Genomic DNA, 23,893 nt, shown 5'->3' with positions numbered 1-23,893 from the left:
TCTTTTTCTGAATGCTGCCCCGGAGGAGCATTTTCTTCTTTCATTCATGACTGCTGTTCTGTGCCAGCTATAGTGGCTTTCAACACTCAATTGAAGGAGACAAATAAGCAGGCTGGTAGCAGGGCCTGAGTGAGGGAAGATATCAGCATCTTAAGGGCCTAACTGGCTCCTACTACTTCAGTTCTCCTCAAGTGGGTTGAGGGAAGCAGCAGGAAACAGGAAGCTCCCTGAGAACCTGGTGTTAATCAGTCCAGGCTCCACAGAGGGCTAGAGTGGTACATAAGAGGCTCCTCCTCCTCTTTCTCCTTTCCGTTATTCCCTCTCACCTTTTCTCCTGCCTGCCTGTTATGTCTCTTGTGCCTTCCTACAGTAGAGCACTCCACCATCTTTGTGCATCTAGAGCACAGAGAATACATATGCACCAGCAGCAGACACAATTTTCTACACTCTGGGTCCTAGTGGTGCCCTCCCACAGTCTGGCACCTGAGGCGGCCACCTCAGTTCACCTCATGGTAAGGCCAGCCCTGTCTAGACTTCTTTACACAGGTACCTTTACTTTCATTCACTTACTTCTTTTTCCACCTTTGACTCCCATTTTGATTTCAACTTTTAAATTAATTTAGTAGTGGGAAAAGGTATTGGTTTTCACAGCACAGGAGAAAGAAGGCTTCTCTTTACATACAGAACAGGTACAGCTTGGCCAGTGACTGCACAACTTCCCCAGGCCAACATGCCAATGTGCCTCAGCCCTGAGCTGGCTGGAGAACAAGAATTCTGTTTCATGAAAAAAATTGAGGTTTTGACATTTGTTTCCAGTCAGATGAGCAATTAAACCAAGACCTTTTGATTTTTTTAAAATAAAAAACAAAAATAAACAAACCAAAACGGATGGAGGAAGAGTGATATGGAAAGCCACATTCAACTCCCTGATCTGCCTGATTTGGCACAGGCACTATGAACCTTCACATCCCAGGTGAGTGCATTAACCACCAGGCTATTTGGGATGGGGCGAAGTGGAATGGGAAAAATGCACATGCATACTAATGCACACAAATACCACTCCCCATAGTTAAGGTTGCCCCACATTTCCCATAAAAAGATCCTGGTTTCAGTGGCTTAAAGTTTGACAAAGTTTAAGTGTTTGGGCTGAAATTTTCGATGCAGGTTGTCTACTTCAAAAACAATTTGGCTATTACCAACAGGGGTTAAGGGAAAATATATAGTTTAAAAAAATATCTTACAACCATTTCAGTGAGAAGCCAGAGCACCTCCATGCTTTGGAGCAAGGACTTGAAATCTGGGTGGCCTTTGTGCAAGGGATCTTTCGTCAGTCCTGTCAAAATTGGTCCAAATCTGGTCAAGTTTAAAAATGCCTCTTGGGAAAAAAAAAATCTCTTTTCACATGCTCAGTATGGATGTAGAGTTTGGCAGCTAAATTCTGTGGTGATTCCGTCTGTCCTGAACACGCTCAATCCCTTTGTGGTTCCTGTGTGCCAACCAGACCACTTGCACCAGCCCCCCCAAATAACTGAGCTTGCGCCAGTCCCAGGCAGGGGCTGAGCAAGCCTCTCCCTGCAGTTGCTCCTTACAGGAGCACTGGATACTAGAACTAAGAGCAATGAGGTTATTTCAGAGTTCCTAGGTGATTGTTGTCAAATTACATAACCAAAATTTACACAGCTGCCCACTATGTTCCTCATATTCTGGATACCCAATCTGAGACACCTGGACTTTGATTGCAGAAGTGTTGAGCACTCATACCTACAACAGAGATCAATGGGAGCTCTGCTCTGAACATATAAAGTATGCTAAGTGCTCTGAAAAATCAGGCCTAAGGCACCTCAAATTGGGCACTCAAAATTAGTGGACATTTCTGACAATTATAGCTTTAATTCTTGTGCTTCAGTTCCCAATCTGTAAAACTGGGATAATAATATTGTCATAGTTTCAGGGTAACTGCACCTGTATTTCCCCTTTGTGGTCCTTCAAAGGCACCCACAAAAAGTTTCAGGCTTCCAGCCATCATGCCTCTTGGGCAGAGACCTGCGTCTCTCCCCGTCCTGACTCGGGGTTTTCAGGCTGTACAGTCCCGCTTACCCTGCCCTGTGATATACTCAGCAAGCCAATCTGCCTAAAGGCCAACGCTTATGTGTTGCTTTCTCCCAAGGGCTATGATCAGCATGTGTCAGCAGTTACAAGTTACCACACAGCTCTTTCTAAACAGAGTGCAATTATTCAGGATTAAAAAGCAAGCAGAGAAAGCATTAAAAAAAAAACAGTTGCAGGTCCTACACACTTACTAATAACTATACCAGAAATCAGCGATCTGACTTATAGCCCTTTTGGCCAAAGTCATTCCATCCCCTTAGCAGGATTGGTGGTCTCCACTTCTTGGACAAAATGTCTTGTCTGTTTGTTCACTCCAAATGAGGGCCCTGAATCTGTTTAAAGTCCATTTTTTTTCATGTCCCAAGTTCTTTCTTTGTCTCTTAGTCTCTGGAAAACCCAGTCTGAACCAGTATATGCAAACCATGGTACCTCGAGTTGTTTACAGTCTTAGTGTCACCACAATTACTTTCTCTTGTTTTTAGTTCCTGGAGGATCTGTGATAATCTTCTCCCATGGAGCAAATCACAATCACGCATAAACCATACATAAATTTTAACACATTAGTCCCTAAAGATACTTCATGAGGTTGCAATGTTTGCCAGAAATACCACCTCACTTCACAGGATGGTTGTAAAGATAAGTTCTTCACAAATATTAAAGAATTTAGATAGTGTGACCGACAGCATAGCAAAAGGAAAACAAATAATTTTGTATTCAGTGCAGAGTTTGGATGATGAGAAGTAAATAATGCATGGGGCCACACTTTGAATGATAAGGATAAAGGATAGATAATGAATAGTTTCCCATTCAGTGATCACTGTCTTTCCTGTGACTGAATGAGGCAAGGGCCCCACGGAAAAAACAGTATTTGAGCATGTAATTAAAGCCTGCATCATAAGTATATACCCAAAGGGACTGGATTAAGGTTGCATGAACAACCTTAATTCTGGCATTTTGAGTATTTGATTTTGCAACCCTAATGTTTTTAAAATATGCAATAATTATATAAATATATATATGCTTTTGTTAAAATTCTGACTTCAGTAGAAGCAGGATTGGCTTCATAATATAAGAGGGCATACTGGCTAGTCACCAGGGCTATTCCATATTTTAAGTTTTTAAAAGAGCTAATAGAGGTCTAGGTGGATGTTAAAGACCTCACCATAGATGAGTAGAGAGGACTTCCACACTGTTTCATCCAAACTGTCATTTTTTTATACTTTGCAATTATATTTGATAAACACAATTATTTTAGTATTCAACAACATGAAGAGCCAGAACTGGATTTTGTGTTCAGCAGGTTTTGATTTGAAAATTTTAGTTTTCGATTTAAATCACATATTGTGTACTATTTCCCTGTGATTGCACATAATAACAGGTTACAGTCATGCTTCTTAACAGAGAAATCACTGAGGGGAAAATCATGCATTCAGTTTTACTCCCCACTGAAAGCAGTCTTGAGTACTGCATAAAAATTGTTGGCATTAAATGGCTACTGATTTACTTTCTTAATGTGATATTTCGAAATTGCACAATTCACTGAGCCAGCAGTGTTACTTACACATTAGAAATTTCTGAGCTGTTTGTTTACCCTTTAACATAACTCACATCTTCCTGCTTTTATTATAGGTACAGTCCCCTGACTCCTATCCCTGATTCTGATGAGAGATAAATATCAGGTGACAGTTTTATGCAGAAAGAAAGGTATTTGCTTTTGTGGAGACATGTTGGACTTCCGTGAAAAAGACAGATATGACAATGATCTTTCATAGGATCAACTTTGATAGCTAGCACATCTAAATAATAGTCCAGTGACTGAAAGCAGAGTTCACATTAATACCTAAAATAATTATTTTTTATTAAATCATTGCAATAAATAGCAAATTAATTAATGATTTTACCATTAAAGTGTCCCCTTATTAATTTGGGGTAGCAGGAGTTACATTTGCTGAACAAGAAAGCGAGAGGCCAAGAACACTGAACCTTATTCATATCTCACACTGTTTTTACAGTGGTGTAACTCTAGCTCAGTGGTTCCCAAACTTTAACAGCCTGTAAACCCCTTTCCCTAGCACGTCAAGTCTTGCGAACCTCCTCTTAAAAATGAATATTTCCAGGGATTTTCTCCTGTACCTGAGTATAAATTATAAAAGCAGTGATCTTGGAAATATAGAATTTGTTTTTATGACATGCTTATTACACACTATTTATTATTAATTATTTATCATTATAGTATTTTTATTACATTATGAAAACGGCAACACTCTTCCAAGATCTCCCTTTTCCAAGATTTCACTCAAAAGTGTTCCTCCTACACAAACATTCCGGTCTTGAGCAGTCCAGGCAAACAACACACGTTACAAAAAAGCTTAAACTTGTTCTTCATAATAATTTTAAAAACGATACTAGCTGCCTATTTAATTTTAAAAACAGCAAAAAATATTCACCTCCCTTTCCATTTCTTATAAGGAGTCTTGAAGGTTAAATCTCCTCAGTGTGATAGATATGCTTGCTTTGATCTGCTTAGCTCTTGGACGTCTAGGGGCTCCAGACTGCTGGTCCCATGCTGCCTGGGATCCCTAGGGACAGCTCCGTCCACCATTAGGGAATTTTTTCCAGAAAACCCCATGTAACATTTCGAAACCCCCCAGGGGTTCACGAACCCCAGTTTGGGAACCACTGCTCTAGCTTAAATGGAGTTACTTAGTTCTGATTAACACCAGTATCATTGCATCCCTGAGCAGAAACCATTGTTAAATTATATGTGCCAGACCGGGATGATATTTTGAGGTTGACACCCACATGAAATCATAAACATCCTAGTCAGTGGTGACCTATGTCACTATTTGAACTAACTCACCGGAAGTGAAAGGGTAACAAATTGTTGCAGGGTATCACCTGCTAAAAATGCTTGAAGTATATGCCATTATAAAGAGAGGTTTTACTATTTTACCAAGGTTCTTTGATCTTTTTAGGAAAAGTAAGGAATAAGAATCTGCACCAAAATATGGTAGAATGATTGCCTTAAAACATCTTTGCAAATTCTACTCACCCCTGGAGAGCTTTCGATGGACAAATAAGATGCTATTAGTTTGATCAATCACTATTGCAAAGTCAGGCAAGACTTTCTGCATGAGCTGGTATATATTTATGCCAGTTTTACAAGGCTGTTTTAGAAATAGGCTTATTTCATCTGCTGACCCTGGGCTTAGTAGGTGCTGGAAATGCCCTAAAGGTAGTGTGCTTGGCTCAACTCAGCACCTCAAGTGGGGTTGATATAAAGTAGGAAGATCCTCAGGTCTCCAGTAGCAATTATGGAAGGCCAGTATGTGTTCAGTGTAAAACCAGTTGTATCAAATGGACATTCCCAGTTATAAGTGGTCACAACCCAGTAACCACATTGCCAAATCAACCTGATGTCATTTTCTATTTGGAAAAAAAACAGACCTATCAGTATATATTTGAATAGGGAAAGGTAGTTCACCCCAACCCCTTCAGATGATCAGATTATAGACTCATAGACTCATAGATTCTAGGGTCAGAAGGGACCAATGTGATCATCTAGTCCGACCCCCTGCACAAAGCAGGCCACAGAACCCTACCCATCCACTTCTATAACAAACCCCTAACCTATGTCTGAGTTATTGACGTCTTCAAATTGTGGTTTGAAGACCTCAAGCTGCAGAGAATCCACCGGCAAGTGACCCATGCCCCACGCTGCAGAGGAAGGCGAAAAACCTCCAGGGTCTCTGCCAATCTGCCCCGGAGGAAAATTCCTTCCCGACCCCAAATATGGCGATGAGCTAAACCCTGAGCATGTGGGCAAGACTCACCAACCAGCACTCAGAAAAGAATTCTCTCCAGTAACTCAGATCCCATCCCATCCAACATCCCATCGCCAACCACTGGGCATACTTATCTGCTGATAATCAAAGATCAATTGCCAAAATTAGGCTATCCCATCATACCATCCCTTCCATAAACTTATCAAGCTTAATCTTAAAGCCAGATATGTCTTTTGCCCCCACTACTCCCCTTGGATTATCCCTGAAGCATGAGATTTAATACCTTTTAGCTATAATTTATCTTACTTAGTGTCAGAAATTGTTAATGGTCAAAATATCAATAGCTTTTAAAAACTCTAGCTATGGCATCTGTTTCAACAGCTTCCGGGTGGCAGTGAATTCCACAGGCTATGTATGGCAGAAAGAAATTTTTCCTTTTATCGGTTTAGGTTTGCAGCCCTTTAGTTTTGCGAAGAATTGCTTAATTTCCCTGCCTGATCTTCAAGAGGATTCCTGGATAACTTACATACATCAAAGGATGTCCTTTCATTTCCTCTTTGTGGATTTATACATACATGTCCACAGGACAATATAATCAGCTGCCTTATTCTTCCCTTGATCTAATCTACACATGGCATTTCTACCATCACTACTGGAAACTCTGAACATGGAAGTAAACAGGATGTGACCATAAATTTCAGTGGTTCATAGAACAATTACATCGTACTTTAAGATTGGATAACGTTCGATAAACCTTAATTATATTATATTCTATAAACCTTTTGTATTGGTGTAGGTGTGCATTGTGCTCACTGTATGATAAAAATAAACAGTTTATCTTCCCCAAAGGACTAACAAACTGAGGGCACATGCTGAAATGTTCCAGAATAAACATTACAGTATACAGATATATACCCTCCAGCACCTTGGTGAGACTCTGCAGCATTAATTGCACAGTTAACATTTTGAAAGAATTGTCACATCATCTGCCTTCTCCCCAAAATTAAAAGAGAAATTGAATAAGTGGTGAACTCTTAACATTGTGGATCACACCTGTGCTAAGAAGCTAAAGTAACATAGATATCTCAGGACATAAAAGGCAATAATTTCTGTCTTTTTCTTTCATCTTAATTAAGGTTGAGTGTTTCCAGCCTAACAGATCTGTCCCATTTGCATAAAATTTCCAAAAACTTTCACTTTGGGGCTGAAATTGTCCTGCTTGGTCTCTTTTTCAGGATGCTTTTTTTAAAAAAACAATAATTTAGAGCAAAAATGGGCTAGCTATTTTTCAAAGTGAAGGGTAAATATTAGGGTGACCAGATATCCCGATTTTATAGGGACAGTCCTGATTTTTGGGTCTTTTTCCTATATAGACTCCCATTACCCACCACCCCCCGTTCCGATTTTTCACATTTGCTGGCTGGTCACCCTAGTAAATATATATACACTTTTCTCATGATAAGAATTGTTTGTAGACATTTTTATAAAGCTCTAGTGTGCCTCATTGCTTTGTGGTACAAACAAGAAAAATTGGCAGGAAGATAGTTCTTAGATAAGAGACACATGCCTGGTGGAGATTTGGTGAAAACCCATTGTGATTTGGTCAAATTGTAATGGTTTAAAAGATATTTATATTTGCAATGTTTGTTTTTTATATATAAAATAAACAGTTGTTTGCCAACTGTCTCCCAACATGCCATTGGCACTGTAATGTGGCACACGTAAATATATAGGGCAATTTTCTAGTCAGTGAGCTCTCAGTGACCTGCTGACCCTTGGCATAAGGACATAAGAAAGTTTAATGGAATTTCTCAGTCAGCATGTGGAATATGAATAAAATGAATGAAAAATTAATGAAATTCTTCACAAAATTTTTAAACCATTCTAGTTGACATAGCTGTTTGGCAGCTTTAGGAGAGAAGTCAAGGACTGAATTGTCCATTGAGACTGAGACTTCTAGTCCTTACTTCCATTGAAGTAAAGAGAAATTTTGCTACAGAATTCAGTGAGAGCAGGATTGGGCCCACAGTCCCTCCAAAAACAGAGTTGAGGCATACCAGCTGGAGCAGGGTGAGGAAATTTGCATTGTCACTGCTTGAGTGCTACTTTTTCTGCAGATTTGTCTCTGTAGCTATTAATGGATCACCGCTCACAAACATTTTCATTTTATAGTTTATTAAGCCTTTTGTGGGTAATGCTGAGACAAGAGAAAAACAAAGACCCTGTTACAGATGAGGATGAGCTTTCTGCTGTAGACAAGAAAAATTTACAGGAGGAAAATTAAGGAATAAGCCATTGACTTGATCATTCCCTCTCAAGATCCACATGCAAAGGGAAATCCCAGACATGGATTTTCCCCTCCTCTGTGGAAAGAAGGCAACACATACCTCACTCGTCACAGGTAACATTAGGGATACTTTAAAGATCCAGAGATCTGTGTGGAGGGAGAATGGGCCACAGCCCTACAGAGCTCAAAGCAGAAATGCAGTACTACTCAAAACATAATTCCTGGATCCCAGAGCCAAAAGTTATTGAATTGTCCTCACAGCTTGTTCTGCAGCTACATGGAACAACTGGGGAGAAAACACCATAAGAGGAAGCCTAGAGTCTTCCTCTTTAGCTCCTATCCACCTGGGATGAGACAACTGGGCCTTAAATTATGAACACTTTCTTGGTCCTATACCATTGGAAATGTGGTAAAAGCTTTCAAGTGTTTCACAAATTTTCAATTCCAAAAAGAATGAGTATCAAAACTTGGAATTCTGTGGCAACCTTCTCCACGTTATAGTTAACACAAACCAAAATGTAATTAAAAAAAAATATTTCCATCAAACTTTAAAAGAACTTGTACCATCCAGCATCACTGAACTGCATCAAAAAGTTCAGAAAGTTAATTTGTTTTTTTTTTTTTTAAAGCTGCTTGTTTTCATGTAAGTAATGTGAAGGAAGGAAAAAAAGGCTTCAGTATCTGTTTTAGGTGGAGTGTTTATTTTAATGTTTTAAATACAGGGTCACAGAAGATACAGAGGTTTTATAGCCCACTATAAAACAGCTCTTTATCTTTTTTCCACTAATTCCATGGTGTCACATTTAACAAAACTAGGAAACTGCAGATAATATGGATGTTTGCAGATTAGACATCAGGCAATAAATAACACTAATTTCACAGGCCTACAAATATAAAGGTCCCTTATCATTGTTTAAGCCTCTCACTCTTTGTAATGCTTGCTAACACTTTAACCCAGGCAAATTAAGGTATTGTTTTTGCTGCCTTCTCCCATAGACAAAGCACACAGTCATAATATCCTTTTATCAGATTTCATGGTATAAAAGGACTTCTGGTGCCTAAATTCATACTGTGTTGTTATTAACAGGGATGGTTTCAGAGTTCTTATTTTGGAAGATGCATTTGTCTTATGTTTTACTCATTTTGTTTCCTCTTTACAATGGTCTAAGTACCACCTGCCCCAGAAGATGCAATTGTGACTCTACACAGTCAGTGCAATGCTACCGGGTTCTACAAGTACCTAGAGAGATTCCTGCTAACGCCAGGCAGCTTTACATCAGCCACAGCAAAATCAAACACCTCCAGGTAGGATAAATCCCAGTTTAAATAACTTCCATTTTCAATTTAAATCAAATGATCCATTATGTTTCTGCATGGTGGTGACTTCAAAGTCAAACCCAGTGAGAGATTTATTCTAGCGACTAATGGTTAGGTACAATTGTGCCAAGTCTGTATTTGTTTTGCCTATTCTTTACTATTACTAATTATTATTATTATGTTGTTGTTGTTTCCATAACTATGGTATCTGACCCCGTTTGTACTGCTTGACTGATTTGTTTATGTGATTAATAAACCAGTGATTAAAGATGTTGATCTTACATATATACATTTTATAATCAATAAAAGAGAGCCAAATCTTGATCAGTTTTTAATCAGTCAAACTCCTATTGATTCAAGAGCTACCTTATATCTTCACTTAGAAGTGATGGCATTCTATTAAATGCAATTAATTCCTTCTTTATCTAAGTCAAGTAGCTTAACAAAATAAAAGAAGTTTCTGTGATGAATGTAACTGCAGTACTTTCCTGTGAGTAGTACATCTACTATTAAAAACTGCATAGTGAGGGTTTGACTACTCAGGACCTGATCCTGCACTTCTGAAGTCAATCGGACTTTTGCATTTGATGTCAATAAAAGCAAAATTGGGCCCTAAGTGATCTTACTAAACAAGAGCAATTTATAAATGAAGTTGCTACCTACTTATTATTGTGATGGTCATAAGCAGTAAGAGTTTAAAAGAGTGTGACTCAGTTCATTCTGAGGTTCACTAGGCATCACTGATTTCCGGTAGATCTGTACAAAAGTCAGTACCACATGATGCTTTAATGTGGCACATTCTGGAGTAACTTCTTTTTAGTCCCACTGCAAAAATATTGCTGTAATAAATCCAATTTACGTGGATAGACAATAGGGAAATAAAACCATCTGTGTTATACATGCTATATGTGCCAATTGTATATGAATAATTTCCTAAGAAACTGTCTGTTTAAAAGAGAGAAATTTTTATTGAGGTTCATATTTTGCTTTTATTCTCAAGATTCAATAAACTGGGCTAATAATTGCTTTGAAGCAATGTCTGGGATTCCTGTTGTTCAGACTGTTAAATAATCTCTATTTTGAGAGTAATATTGCAATTTAGCCATATCATACAGTTCACTTTTGCTGTTTCCCAGCCATTATTAATCCCCAAATTCCCCAGTCATAGATCCAATATCTAGAAGAGTCAAAGCTCACCTGTATACTTTTGGTGTAGTGATATAGTCCAGTTAATAAATTCCTTTTGCAGACATGTCTGTTTGCTCTTTATTAAGAAATATAACAAAATAATGGGAAAGAAAAATAGTATTTACATTTCAAGACAAGTAAGAAAAATTGATTGCTCTTTATCAGTTTAATTGCTCATTTATGTCAACTAGTATTCACTTAATAGTAGCAAAGCAGACTTGGACTATGCCTTTTAAGAACACAGGTATTTTTTATGAGACATTTAAATGCTTGCTGTGAACATGTAAGCCACCCAACTATGTTGCAGTGTAATGAAATAAATGCCAGAAAATTATACCTGAAACCATCTGATAAGGCATTTTGTCATTTTATAAATTCCCTGAGGTGAACAATCAGAATGCCTTACATTTACTATTAAGTTTGCAATGAATATGGTATAAATATCTTTATTCTATCAGGCTGTAATTATCCGGGCTCTTTAATTAAGATTACTCTGAGCTATTGCACGTATATTTCACTTTTCTTTCCATGTGACAAACTTTGTTTAAAATAAAACTTAGGCCCTGATTCTCTAAGCACTTATGCCCATGTGCTTAAATTTACATATGTAAAGTTACATATCTGAGTAATCCCATTTGGTGCATATTTAAGTGTTTACAAGATATGCATCTGAATTTTACAAGATATGGGTCTTAATTTCCAAATTTAAAATAAATGCTTTTTTCCTATGACAGCTTTAAAAGAAAGCTAACTTATTTTTTGATTCCTTGTCTTTCTCACTTTATTGAAACTGAAAGAATTTTTAAAAAAATTGAATTTACATATTATCATTTATGCTGTTTGCTCACCTTCTGCATTTTGCTCAGCTTGAACAGTGACTCTAGACTGGTTGCTTTCATTTTAAGTATTAGACCATTTCTAATTAGATTAATTTATGGTTTGCATCTACTAGCATAATGTTGTTCTCAGCCATTACTGCCTGGACTAGTTTAAGATGAATTTGCTTCCACTGACATAAAAGTAATAATGCAAATGTTTTTATTCATCTAAAGCTTTGTAAATCCTTGTTTTTCACAAGATCTAAATTTTTGACCCCAAACTTGTTGACAGTGTCACTTCCAATTAAAGACTGCCCAGCTAAACAATAAGAAGCACCATGTAGCAGAGGGAGCTGATATTATTTCAAATATGTCTTGGCTTATTAACTTTCATTTGTTTGGTGACTGCAAAAAAGGATACACGTGTAAGTGTCAGGAATAGAACAACAGAGAATGATGCTACCAAAGCATTCTAAATGGATGCAAAAGAAAATTATAATAATCCATATTAAGAACCATAATATCCTTCATCAGAGAATGAATGTCTGTGCACTGAAAAGAAATAAAAAGTATTTATTTATTTAACTCTCTCACTTTATAAAATAAAAATTAAGCTTCTTAGAGATCTAAAGGAATCAACTTAGCAAAAGCAGGAAAAAGTTCACTTGGACCAGATATGTCAAATTTATGAAAGTTCAGATTTAGTTTGATCTCAGTATGAAGGGCTTCCATAAATCCTTACAACATACAAGTAGTCCTTACTCATCTGAGTAATGCCATTTATTTCAGTGGTACGCCTTTCAATTAAGGGAACAGGCTATTTTGTGGTGGTAACATACTCACTGAATTAAAATGGGGTTGATGGGAAAGGTTCCATATTTATACTTTTTCAATGACTCCATATGAAATTTGTACGGTCAAGGAATGGCTTTGCAAGAGAGTCAGTTGGAAGCTCGAGGCTAAGCAGTTAGAAGCTAGTTGACAATTTTGATGAGAATGCAAAGGCGATATAAAATCTGGCTCACCCTTCTGTAGCTGTATAAAGTATCATTCTGTGCTCTTAATAGAAGTAACACTTGGATTTTGGAGGTAAAGTAAACCAATATGACTCAAGGACACACAGGGATTAGATATATTGAGTAAAATGGTGCATGGTTACAGCCATTTTTCTGATAACTGCTTTACTTTAAGATGCACAATGAAGCTGTACGGCTGCTATCCAGTACATCCTCTGCAAACAATTCCTATTAGCCAAGACAAGATTTGACAGGGAAGCCCTCAGGGATGTGCTGTGAAGCATGTTTTGCTGTTCCTCTGAGTAGAAGCAAAGTGTGCCTCTAGCTAGTGACAATGAGTCCTGTGGCTCCTTAAAGACTAACAGATGTATTGGAGCATAAGCTTTCGTGGGTGAATACCCACTTCATCAGACGCATGTAAAACTACATCCTACATACAGATCCAGACTAACAGGTCTACCCCTCTGATACTCTAGCTAGTGAGTCATTTGGAAAAGTGGTGTGCATGTGTAGCATTAGCTAGACATCTCTCCCTAGTGCTCTTGAGTAGTATAACGAGATCTCTGCTGTGTGCATGGGTGGAGTGAGGAGAAACAACTATCCTCATACTTCCCCCTTGTACACTAGGGCAGGATGTAATTCTTAGTCTGAAGGGTTTTTTGGTTAATCCCCTAAATTCATTCTTAAAAATCAAACCTCTTACGTTGCATTATAGTGTTACTCAAGCTTTTAAAGCTACTCAGCACCATTGCTTAAGTAAATCAGTGTTCTCTGAGAATTCCTGGATTCTTTTTTTCAATTGCTTCTCATATCTACATGTTAAGGGGAACTGCCACAGTAATTTAAGTCTCGTTAATTCAGCGTACAAAAAGAGCATTGTAAGTGAGAGATCTCCACTAAAGAAGAAAAATGATAAAACAATCAGCATTATCCTACTTATGAAATTCACAGCCACATCTAAACTTCATTTACCACTGATAAACATCTGTTTATTTCTGACTTATGAAAATTCAGTGGAAGTAGAGAGAAGCCTGAGCTGGAACGTTCATTTTCAAATCTAAACTGCCCTAAAGTTCAGAGAGCTTGGATCTGGGGTTTTGCTTTGGGTCCATCTTAAAACGTAAGTTTTATAAAATTGAGAGCTAGATTGTGGTTCACAGCCAAAGCCCATGGTAGGGAAGTGTGTGATGAGACTTATCCTATCTCCTCCTCTGGTTTCCAGACAGCATCACTGCTCTATGAAAGGATGGAGTATGCACTTCTATCTGCACCAGGGAGCTCTGCTGGCCAGCAAATGGGGGAGAGGAACATCCCATTCATTACAATGACTTGTGCTTATATAGATGCTAGTCATGAACATGCACTGGGCTATCCTATGCAGGAGTGCACAGAATGCTATTTATCTCCCATTGCCCCATACATGTGCATCTGCAGAGCCAGCCACAAACTGGATCTAAATAATAAAGTAGCATTCCAGAACTGCAAACAAACAGCAATTGAAATGTACATGGCTGCAATAATATCTGTATTTATTGTCTGTTGTTTTCTCTGCTGTTCATCATTAACCATATTGTAGGAATAAATATTAGTAATAGTTAGATCATATAGAAAAGTAAAAGCTAGTAAGGAGGTTCCATAAACTGGATAGTATATTATCACATTAATTTGTTCTGTTTTTTTCTTTTTTCTTTAAGATCTCTGACTTCAGTAGAATATCGTGCCTGGAAGAGCTTATACTGTCTTGCAGTGGAACAGAATCGGTAGAAGATAAAACCTTCAAAGCTCTGAGCACCTTGAAGATCCTGGAACTCTGGAAGAATAAATTAAGGCGCATACCCACTTCCCTCCCATCCAGTCTTGAAGTATTAAAACTTGGTGACAATTCAATTAGTGTTCTGCATGAGTCAGATTTTGAAGGCTTAAAGAAATTAAGGGTGCTTGACATTCAAAACAACTTGATTTTGGCAGTCTCTTTCAGCACACTTTCCTCCCTTTGCAGTTTACAGAGTCTGACTTTGGATGGTAATAATATGGAATCTGTGTCTGGGCCACTTAAGCTTCCCGAACTGAAGTATCTGAGTATGGAGAATAACAAACTACATTCTTTCTCAGGCAGCTTCTTTGCACCACTCCAACATTTACAGTTTCTCAGATTAACTGGCAATCTTCTGACCAAGGTCCCTCTTAACCTGCCTAAGTCCCTGCTTTCATTAAAACTAGAGAGAAACCAACTCAAAATTATAAGATTTCGAGACATGAAACACCTGGAAAACCTGTCTGAGCTTTTCCTCTCTGAAAATCAGCTCTCATCAGTTGATGGTGCCCAGCTTCTTCCTAACTTAACCACCTTGGAGCTGTCCAGGAACCACCTCCAAACCATGCCACTCAGACTATCAGCCAGACTACAGAAACTTGACTGTAGCAATAACTTCATTCAGAGAGTGACAGCCCAGGGCTTCCAGGATCTACGAGACCTCAAGCATTTGTTTCTTGACAACAACACTGTCAGCACGTTTGAGGCTGGAGCACTTCATGCATGTGCACAACTATCTAACCTAGCACTGGAACAAAACCTGCTTATTTCTATTCCATTAAGGCAAGTGAATTTGAAGACAGCTGGTAAATGAAGGTCATCATCTCTCTCTCCGTATGCTGCCTAACCTGGCAGAAATGGGACTGCAATTGTCGAAGCTGGGGGAGCAGCAGCTGTGCTGCCTCCCCTCCACTCACTTCTCAGTTTTTGGTCTCCATCAGTATGTGGGGCTGCTCTATCATGCCATTGCTAAGCTACTGGGACTTCTTTGTTGGAGTTAAGGCTGACCCAGTGGGTGGTCTCTCTCATCATTCACCCCCTCTAGGACTCTTCTTAACTGCCCTGAAGTCCATGGCATTTCTCATTGATTTTGGGACATCCATATGTTCGCTTAATCTCTCCCCCTACATGCTCCATAGATGTGTGTGGGTGTGAGAAAGAAACTCTGCTCCCTAACAACTAAAAGATCTGCAGCAAACTTAATAAATCGAAGTTAATAGTTGCTTGGGTCCTATGAAGGTATTTAGGCAGGGATCTGTGGACCCCTCACAACCTTTAGTTCAGCAGTCAGGGTAACTCACCCTGGATGTGGGAGATCCTTGTTGAATTCCCCTCTGCCTGATAAGAAGGTAGTTGAACAAGGACATGTCACCTCTCAGGTGAGTGCCCTAGCCACTGGACTATGGGATAGTCTGCTATAACTCTCTCTCAATCTCTCATGTTGAAGCCATTCCCCTTTTTATTAAGACAGTATCAGAATGACTCTGTAGTCTAGTTGTTAGGGCACTTAACTAAGTGGTAGGAAACACCTGTTCAAATCCCAGGGGGGCGGTCCCTGAACAAGGGGTCTCCTACATTCTAAGTGAGTAACCACTGGGCTAAATATTATGAGGGAGGCTTCCTTCTCCACCCTGGCCTTTTTGTGTAGAATGAGGCATGCTCAGAACATGCTCACCTGATTGGAATTTCTCTGCCCATCTTCCTATGGTTTGCAGATGGCTCTGGGGTTTAGGTGTCCCAATGCCTGCCTGAGTCAGCAGTGCATGTGCCCAGCGGGTGAAACTTATGCAATTAGGGAACTCTGACTCTGAAAACATAGGCACTGAGTTAGGTACCTACAGAGATAAGTGGCAGCTGAGCAGAGATTTTGTGGATCACAATGGCACCTAATAAATGGGTCTTAGGTGCCTAAAAAATGGGACTTAGGCACCTAAGTCCCCGTGTAGATCTGGCCCCTTTTGCACCAGTGCACCTTCACACAGATTTTATTTTTATTTACAGCAAAATTCAGTCCCGCTAGTGCACATGAATGTGGTTAAACAGACAGTAAAAGATGCAGTGAACTTTATGGAAACTTATTTTTCCCTGATGTCTGCAGAAAATTCCTATTGCCATCAGTAGTTGTTCTGTGCATGGAAAAGGCTAGCATTTAATTTATTTAAAATTTTAAGAGAACTGTCTGGCTCATACTATTGGTTCTGGCTAGATTGCTTGTGAGCCTTTAATGTCCAGTCATTATCTTGAGTCACCTAGCAGTTAATAATGAAAGAGAACATAACCATCTGATAACCATTGGGTGGGTCTCTGAAATGATTTTTTTTTCCTTCCTGTTCCTAGTAGAGAAATGTCTTTACCATAAGCCCATCGTCGTAATTGGCACTAACTGGCATCTTTGTTGGTAGTTGAAGCAAAGCAACAGAGCTGTTTTGAAAAAATTTGTGACCTCCATTGAATACATTTGTTTCTAATCTCTGGCTGCAACTGGAATAAGGGAGGAATGCTAAGTATATACAAAAGAATGGCATAGAGAAGGTACAGCGATGCTCATCTTTACCCCCTCTTATAATGCAAAAGCTGAAAGGAAGCAAATTCAAAACTGATAAAAGGAAACATGTTTTACAAACCCATCTTTAACTTATCACTGCTAGAAGATAAAATTCCAAAAGCGTAGCACGGTTCAAACAAAGGAATTGGCTATTTATATAGATAACAATATTGACAATAGAATTTCACACACACACACACACACACATATATACATACTCTTCCTAAAGGTTTATAAACCTCCATGCTTCAAAAGCATAAGCCAACCTCTAATTGAAGAATTTAGGAAGGAACTGCCTTGTGGGCAGAATATTCCATAATTGCCCACTTTGGGGTTTTCACACATTGTTCTGAAGCATCTGGTACTAGCCATTGTCAGAGATAGATGACCATGGTCTGATCCAGTATGGCAATTCCTATGTTCTAAATACCTGTACAATACGATGTTATAAAACATACCAACGTAACTGTGTAATATCAGTTTCTTTAACACCACTAAACTACTACATTTCATTTTATGGACAGGGCAAAGTAAACAATGTAATAAAACTTCACTTGCAGCAGATCTTTAGCATCAGTTTTCTGGAAGGTACTTGGTACGAATTTTATAATTAGTGATTTAGTGGTATGTTAATTTGTTTGATTTCAGTCTAGCTTAATAGGAACATTTATTGCTTTCTAGTTATGTAATCGCATTCAATATGTCTAATCCATTTTATTTTTACAACATATAGTAGAGACAATTTAGGGAGAAGAAAGAGCTCTCTATTAATCTTTTAACAATATAACTTTTTAAAGCTATATTGGGGATTTTTATTTTTAACTCTGCAGTGGGCATAAATTCTAAGGAAGCACTTTAAAATCACAGAAGGGGACGATGAGCAGAAGTATATTTTATGTGGTTAATTTTGTGCACCCTTCACTTGGTACCTGAGTGTATGTACAAAAAATGAAAATAAGACTGATAGTACTGTGATATGATGACAGCAGCTGTCATCCTGGAAGTCTGAATATGCAGAGAGCTGGCCATAGCCCCAATCAATACTGCAGCATGTGCTGAATGAAATTTAAGCAATTGCTTAAGGCCCAGCTTCACGCAGGTACTTAGGTGCGGAACTCCCATTTTTAGGTGCCACTACAATCCATAATAAGATAGGTGGCACTTGAGCAGGTAACTCCATAGGCACCTGAATTCGCTTGGCAACAAAGATTTTATAGTAAAAGTTCAGTAGAGCCTATGTTTCTACCACTGGGCACATGTACTGCTGCCTCAATCTAAGCGTCTATGGGCCAATCTTCCACCTAAGCCACACTGAGATCCACAAACCAGGAGAAGATAGGCCATCCTCTATTTAACTCACATGCAGGGCTGATCACGCAGGTGTGCTCAGGGGGCTAACTACACACAAAATAGCATAATAGGAGAAAGGGAAAGCAAACAGCTGCCTTTAGCCCAGTGGGTAGGATACTTCCCTGAGATGTGAGAGCACCCTGGCTCACAGCCCACAGCTGTCTGAGAAGAAAGGATTTGAACACAGATCAATCACCTCTCAGGTGAGTGTCCTAACCTCTTGATCATGGGATGGATAGTCTTATATGGGTCTCCCTCCATCTCTCATATTGAAGCTATTCAATTTTAATTAAATATTAATTGGGCCAGATAGTGAGACTCACTCCATAGTCTAGTGGTTAAGACATTTACCCAAGAGGTAGCAGATCCTTTTCAAATTCCTTCTTATCAAGCAGGACTTGAATTGGGGGTCTCCCACATCCCAGGTGAGTATCCTAACTACCGGGCTAAAGATCATAAGGGAGGTACCGTGCCTCTCTTACTTCCCCATAGCTATTTTGTGCTGAGTGAGGCAGATACCTAACTCATTCTCATCTAAGCCACCTGACTCCAGGAGATAGGTTCCCAGCTTTGAAGAGCAAGCAGAAATAGGTCTCTTCCCGCAGATCAGACTTAGGTGCCTATCTCTGTGAGAGAGGTTGGGCTTCAGACATACCCCTCTCATAAGCATTTCCCAGTTGCTTGCTTAGGTGGATCCCATTCTTAGGAGACTATGTCTCCCCACACATTGTATAGGGAGCCTAGGTGCCTGACTCAGGCTTTTGTGGATTGCTATGTTGTTCTAGTGATTTAATAGGTATTTAAAAGCCAGGTGTTTCAATGCCTACATCCCTTTGCAGATCCATGTCCAAGTGCTTTTCGGAAATGGGTCGCTTGAGAGCAGTGTTACTTTCATCGAGCCAGCCTCTGGGTTTCTGTCCTCTGCCTGACCAAGTCTCAAGAGTGGGGAGGGAATGCTAGAACTAGATAGTTATCACTTCCAGCTGCAGCATAGCTGTCATAGTCAGCCCTCTGATGCTGTGTGGAGCTTCTGATAGCAGTAGGATCAGCTAGATACTTGAACATAGTTACTCTTTTAAAATAAACACTACTTAAGACCAAACAATATGGCCACAAAACCTCAACCTGACTTCAGTGTGACTATTTATATGCTTAAATCAAGCATGTGCTTAAATCTATGCTGGATCAGCACCTTACACTGTAATCTCTTTGGGACAGGGACCTTGAGTGAAATCCTGGTCCCACTGAAGTCAATGGCAAAACTCTCAATTGTTACAGTGGAACCAGGATTTCACTCCACCTTATCATTATTGCATGTCAAAGCACCATGCATATCAACTACCAGCATAAACCATGGTTTTTTCCCAAATATTTTTATCATGGTCACACAAGCAAAAGGCAAGATCAAAGTCTTACCAGTATAAAGCATATGGAATAATCCATTATTCTATCATCTGGGTCTTTTAATACCATAAGACCAAATTTTACAGCCTTATTCATGTAACATTCTCATAGATGTCACAGGGAGATTTGCATCAGTATGACAGCAAGCTTTGGACCATGGTATAATATTTAGCCTCTCGCAAATAAATACTTCTACATCTGAATATCCCAATGGTACCTCCTCAGTTATTTTCAATGATATATCAGATCACTGCAGTACAATATACTATCACATTTGGTGTTAGTGGAGAGTCACTGCTCAATTATAAATCATTCCAGTTAAAATTCTTTATAATTCCCAAGGAAATGATATGTAACAGACTTCCTTTAAATCTCATATTGCCACTCCTCACCTCAGCAGATTGGGCACCAGAATAGTAAATTGTCTTTTGGATTAACTTCAAAAGGATTTAATTAAAATTGTTTTCTATGCCAAATTAACTTGCTTCTTTATTAAACAGCTTTCACCCACAGATTCGGATAAAAATAGAAGATAAAAATGAACAGTACAGCGTTTGAAATATAAGAGCTTTAGTCATATCATATATGTATATGTATAAAAACAGAAATGAAACTGACCAGGCTAGTTTCATGTCCAAGGTGACTGAGTACAAAAGTAAATAAGCAACACATATGGTGAAAAGTAAATCATATTTCATCCACAGTTGTTTGCAGTGCTGTTGGAGCCACCTTGGTCCCAGGATATGAGAGAGACAAGATAGATGAGGTAATATTGTTCATTGAACCAACTTCTGTTGATGGAACATACAAGCTTGCCAGCTGCTCAGAGCTCTTCTTCAGGTTTGGGGAAGCAAGAAAAGTGTTCTTCCCCAGACCTGAAAAGAGCTCTGTGTTGCTCAAAAGTGTATACCTTATAGACTCTAGACTCATAGACTCTAGGACTGGAAGGGACCTCGAGAGGTCATCGAGTCCAGTCCCCTGCCCTCATGGCAGGACCTTCCATTAAGAGAAGTTGGTCCAATAAAAGATATTACCTCACCTACCTGATCTCCATAAGATTTCGTTCAGCTACTCAAGTGTTTTTTAACAAAACAGGTAAGGGGCATTTCTATTTTTTTTTTAAATAAAATATATTGTCATATACATGGGCAATTTCATTCGGGTTCTTCCTACCTGGTGTGCTCAGTTTCTGAATCTGATGCTAACTCCCTTTTCCCCCAACCCCAATTTTCTAATCCATGCAATATATTGTACAAATTTTCAACCAAAATCATCCAAAGAAGGGCTAGGGGAGCATGTCCTTAGGCTTCTCTAGATATTTAACGTTTGGCACTACTATAAATTTGCCTTATGCATGTCTATGACATGGGACATCATGTATCTGCTTCTAACTTTATTGAAAACCCAGCTGGAATAAAATACTTTTTTTCCCAAATAGGACTAAAATTGCTCTTTATTTCAATTAAATGCATTCAGTATACATCAGAACTGTAACACTTCGGGGAAAACAATTGAAAGGCAAAAAGGTGGTGGACCCACAGTTTAAAATAAGAAATCACCACAAAGCAAAAATTCAGACAAATGCCACAAATTATGCATAAGAATGTTCCAGGGCCACACCTCTTCCATAGTGGGTCACATTATTTACTTAATTTTTAAATGGTGGACAACAAAGGCTGATGGTCCATAATCTATGTGCGTTTCAACTAACCTTCAGCTTCCCTCCCTGCATAATCAACACCAGCAAAATCAGTAAGATAAATATATTCATCTTGTTTTGTTTTTTCCAGACTTCCAGATACTCTAGCCAGGTTGGATCTAAAAGGAAATGACATACAAGATGTTGGAGAACGAGAGCTAAAGGACTTGAAACAGCTCCAGGTTTTAAATCTACGGAACAACAAGATATCTGCCTTGGATCGCAAAGTCCTGGAAAATCTGCCTCGTCTCAAGTACCTGTATTTGGATGGAAACCCATGGAATTGCACCTGTGACCTTCTGAGAACCAGAAGAGCGCTGATGGCCAAAGGGACAGATGTCAGAGGAGGACAGTGTGCAGCACCAGCAGAAAGCCAAGGCGAAAGCTGGATGTCTTCCAAAAAGATTCTGCAGCGGTGTGAAGACCACCTCTCTTCAATTGAACGAGGCAAAGAGGTCAGAAAAAAAATGAAGACTGATTACCTCTCCAGTGAAGGTGTAAACATGGATGATGATTATTATGATTATGAAATAGATTAATCATGTAACTATGATGAGCTTTAGAGCTATCTTTCTTAATTCAGCAATGATATTTGCAGACAAAGAGCCTTCTCGGCTACAATTGACATTTCATCTTTTATTTTATACTACAAGACTTAGTGATTTGATGCAGGTGGGGATGTAAGGTGTTTTGAAAATTGTAAGATGCCTCTTTTTTAAAAAACTGCTTTTTGTTTAATATTATATGTGTGTAGAAAATAAGAGTACCAATATTAACAGCTAGAAAAGTTTGGCACCTTCAAACAAAACAGTGGCAATTAACTGGGTCTGCTAGCTCTGCATGGGGCTCAGACAAGCAAGCAAATAGTTCCACGGAAGTCCTGTAAATAAAATCCACACCTACCACACAAGATGCAGCAGCTGGGAATCTGAGACCCAACCCATTTAAGATGGCAGTGTTATAATTGCCAGAACAAGGGGCCTGAAGTTGGAAGGTTTTCTATGTGTACTCAGACTGATATAGGTGGTTGTTCAGTACTGTTCACATAGTATTGCCCTTGAGAAATTAAATTTTCAAGATTTGTCCCCTTTAATTGACTTAAACCACTTAGTCTAAAGATGAATTAGTTGAGGCACATCTCTAGGTTTAATCCACTTGTCTATTTTTATAACAAATACAACAAAGAGAACAGGTGAGTGGAGCTTGTTTATTGTTCAGTAACATTTATTTACTGGCTCTAAGTTTGGTTAGTATCCATGAACCAAAAGTTTGGGACCAAATGTGACCTGACTGTGTCCCTTTAAAGGATCATTGCTTACCCCTTTCTTAGGGAACAGGAACTGCCACCACCAGAAATTAGGCTAAGTTTGACAGAGACAAAATTATTGGGAGACTTTGGTGTGCAACAGACAAACAACCATTTGATGACAATGCAGGACAAGTTGCTGTATGTAAGTATTTAGGGTTATGCATTACTCCTGTCTGTAGAGGTACAGCAATAAAAGGTGCAAAGGAAAACATCCTGTCACCCAGTGTAAGAGATCCAGTCTGCTAATGGAAAATAAGAAAACGTGACAACAAATTATTTAAACTTAGTAATAGGAGAGAGCTGAAATATCAAGTATTTAACAGAAGATGACACAGAGTCATTAATATGTAAATTTCTTAAAGAAAGATTGGCCTTTTTTATAAGGAAGATTGCAAGTGTTGGGTTAAATAACATAAGGCTAAATTCCTAATAAGGGCTTGTCTACATCACAAAGTTGCAGCGCTGGTGAGGGAGTTACAGCGCTGCAACTTAGGAGGTGTACACATCTGCAGGGCACCACCAGCGCTGCAACTCCCTGTTTGCAGCGCTGGCCGTACTCCCGTTTTGTCTCGGGTGTAGAGGATCCAGCGCTGGTGATCCAGCGCTGGTAATCAAGTATAGACACTTACCAGCGCTTTTCTTGACCTCCGTGGAATAAGCAGGTATCCCAGCATACCTGAGGAAGCCTCTGGTAATCAAGCTGGTCTCCTTCCCCGGCTTGCTCTCGCGTTCCCCGAACCCCGAGCAAGCAGGTCTCCTTCCCTGCGGTTTGCAGGGTGGTTCCGGGAACGCGAGAGCAAACCGCGGCGAAGCTGGTCTCCTTCCCCGGTTTGCTCTCGCGTTCCCCGAACCCCCGAGCAAGCAGGTCTCCTTCCCTGCGGTTTGCAGGGTGGTTCGGGGAACGCGAGAGCAAACCGCGGCGAAGCTGGGTGGTTCGGGGAACGCGAGAGCAAACCGGGAAAGGAGACCAGCTTCGCCGCGGTTTGCTCTCGCGTTCCCCGAACAAGCAGGTCTCCTTCCCTGCGGTTTGCAGGGTGGTTCGGGGAACGCGAGAGCAAACCGCGGGGAAGCTGGTCTCCTTTCCCGGTTTGCTCTCGCGTTCCCCGAACCCCCCTTGAAGCCGCCCAACAGCGCTGCAGTGTGGCCACATCTAACACCACTTGCAGCGCTGGTTGCTGTAAGTGTGGCCACTCTGCAGCGCTGGCCCTATACAGCTGTACTAATACAGCTGTAACAACCAGCGCTGCAAAATT

The 23,893-nt window shown here is 39.6% G+C and overlaps 1 protein-coding gene across 1 annotated transcript; it reads left to right on the top strand.

Annotated features, from left to right (window-relative positions):
* Window positions 1–9,297: 9,297 nt before the first annotated feature.
* LOC127050081 (nephrocan-like) lies at window positions 9,298–21,870 on the top strand. The gene is made up of 3 exons (XM_050951613.1): window positions 9,298–9,486; window positions 14,215–15,116; window positions 21,423–21,870. The coding sequence occupies exons 1-3, from the start codon at window positions 9,298–9,300 to the stop codon at window positions 21,868–21,870; spliced, it is 1,539 nt and encodes a 512-aa protein (XP_050807570.1).
* The last annotated feature ends 2,023 nt before the right edge of the window (window positions 21,871–23,893 follow it).

Source organism: Gopherus flavomarginatus, chromosome 4 (genome assembly GCF_025201925.1).
Source record: "Gopherus flavomarginatus isolate rGopFla2 chromosome 4, rGopFla2.mat.asm, whole genome shotgun sequence".
Taxonomy (NCBI): domain Eukaryota; kingdom Metazoa; phylum Chordata; order Testudines; family Testudinidae; genus Gopherus; species Gopherus flavomarginatus.
Note: the sequence above shows the minus strand (reverse complement) of the source record. Positions and strands in the feature narration are given on the sequence as shown.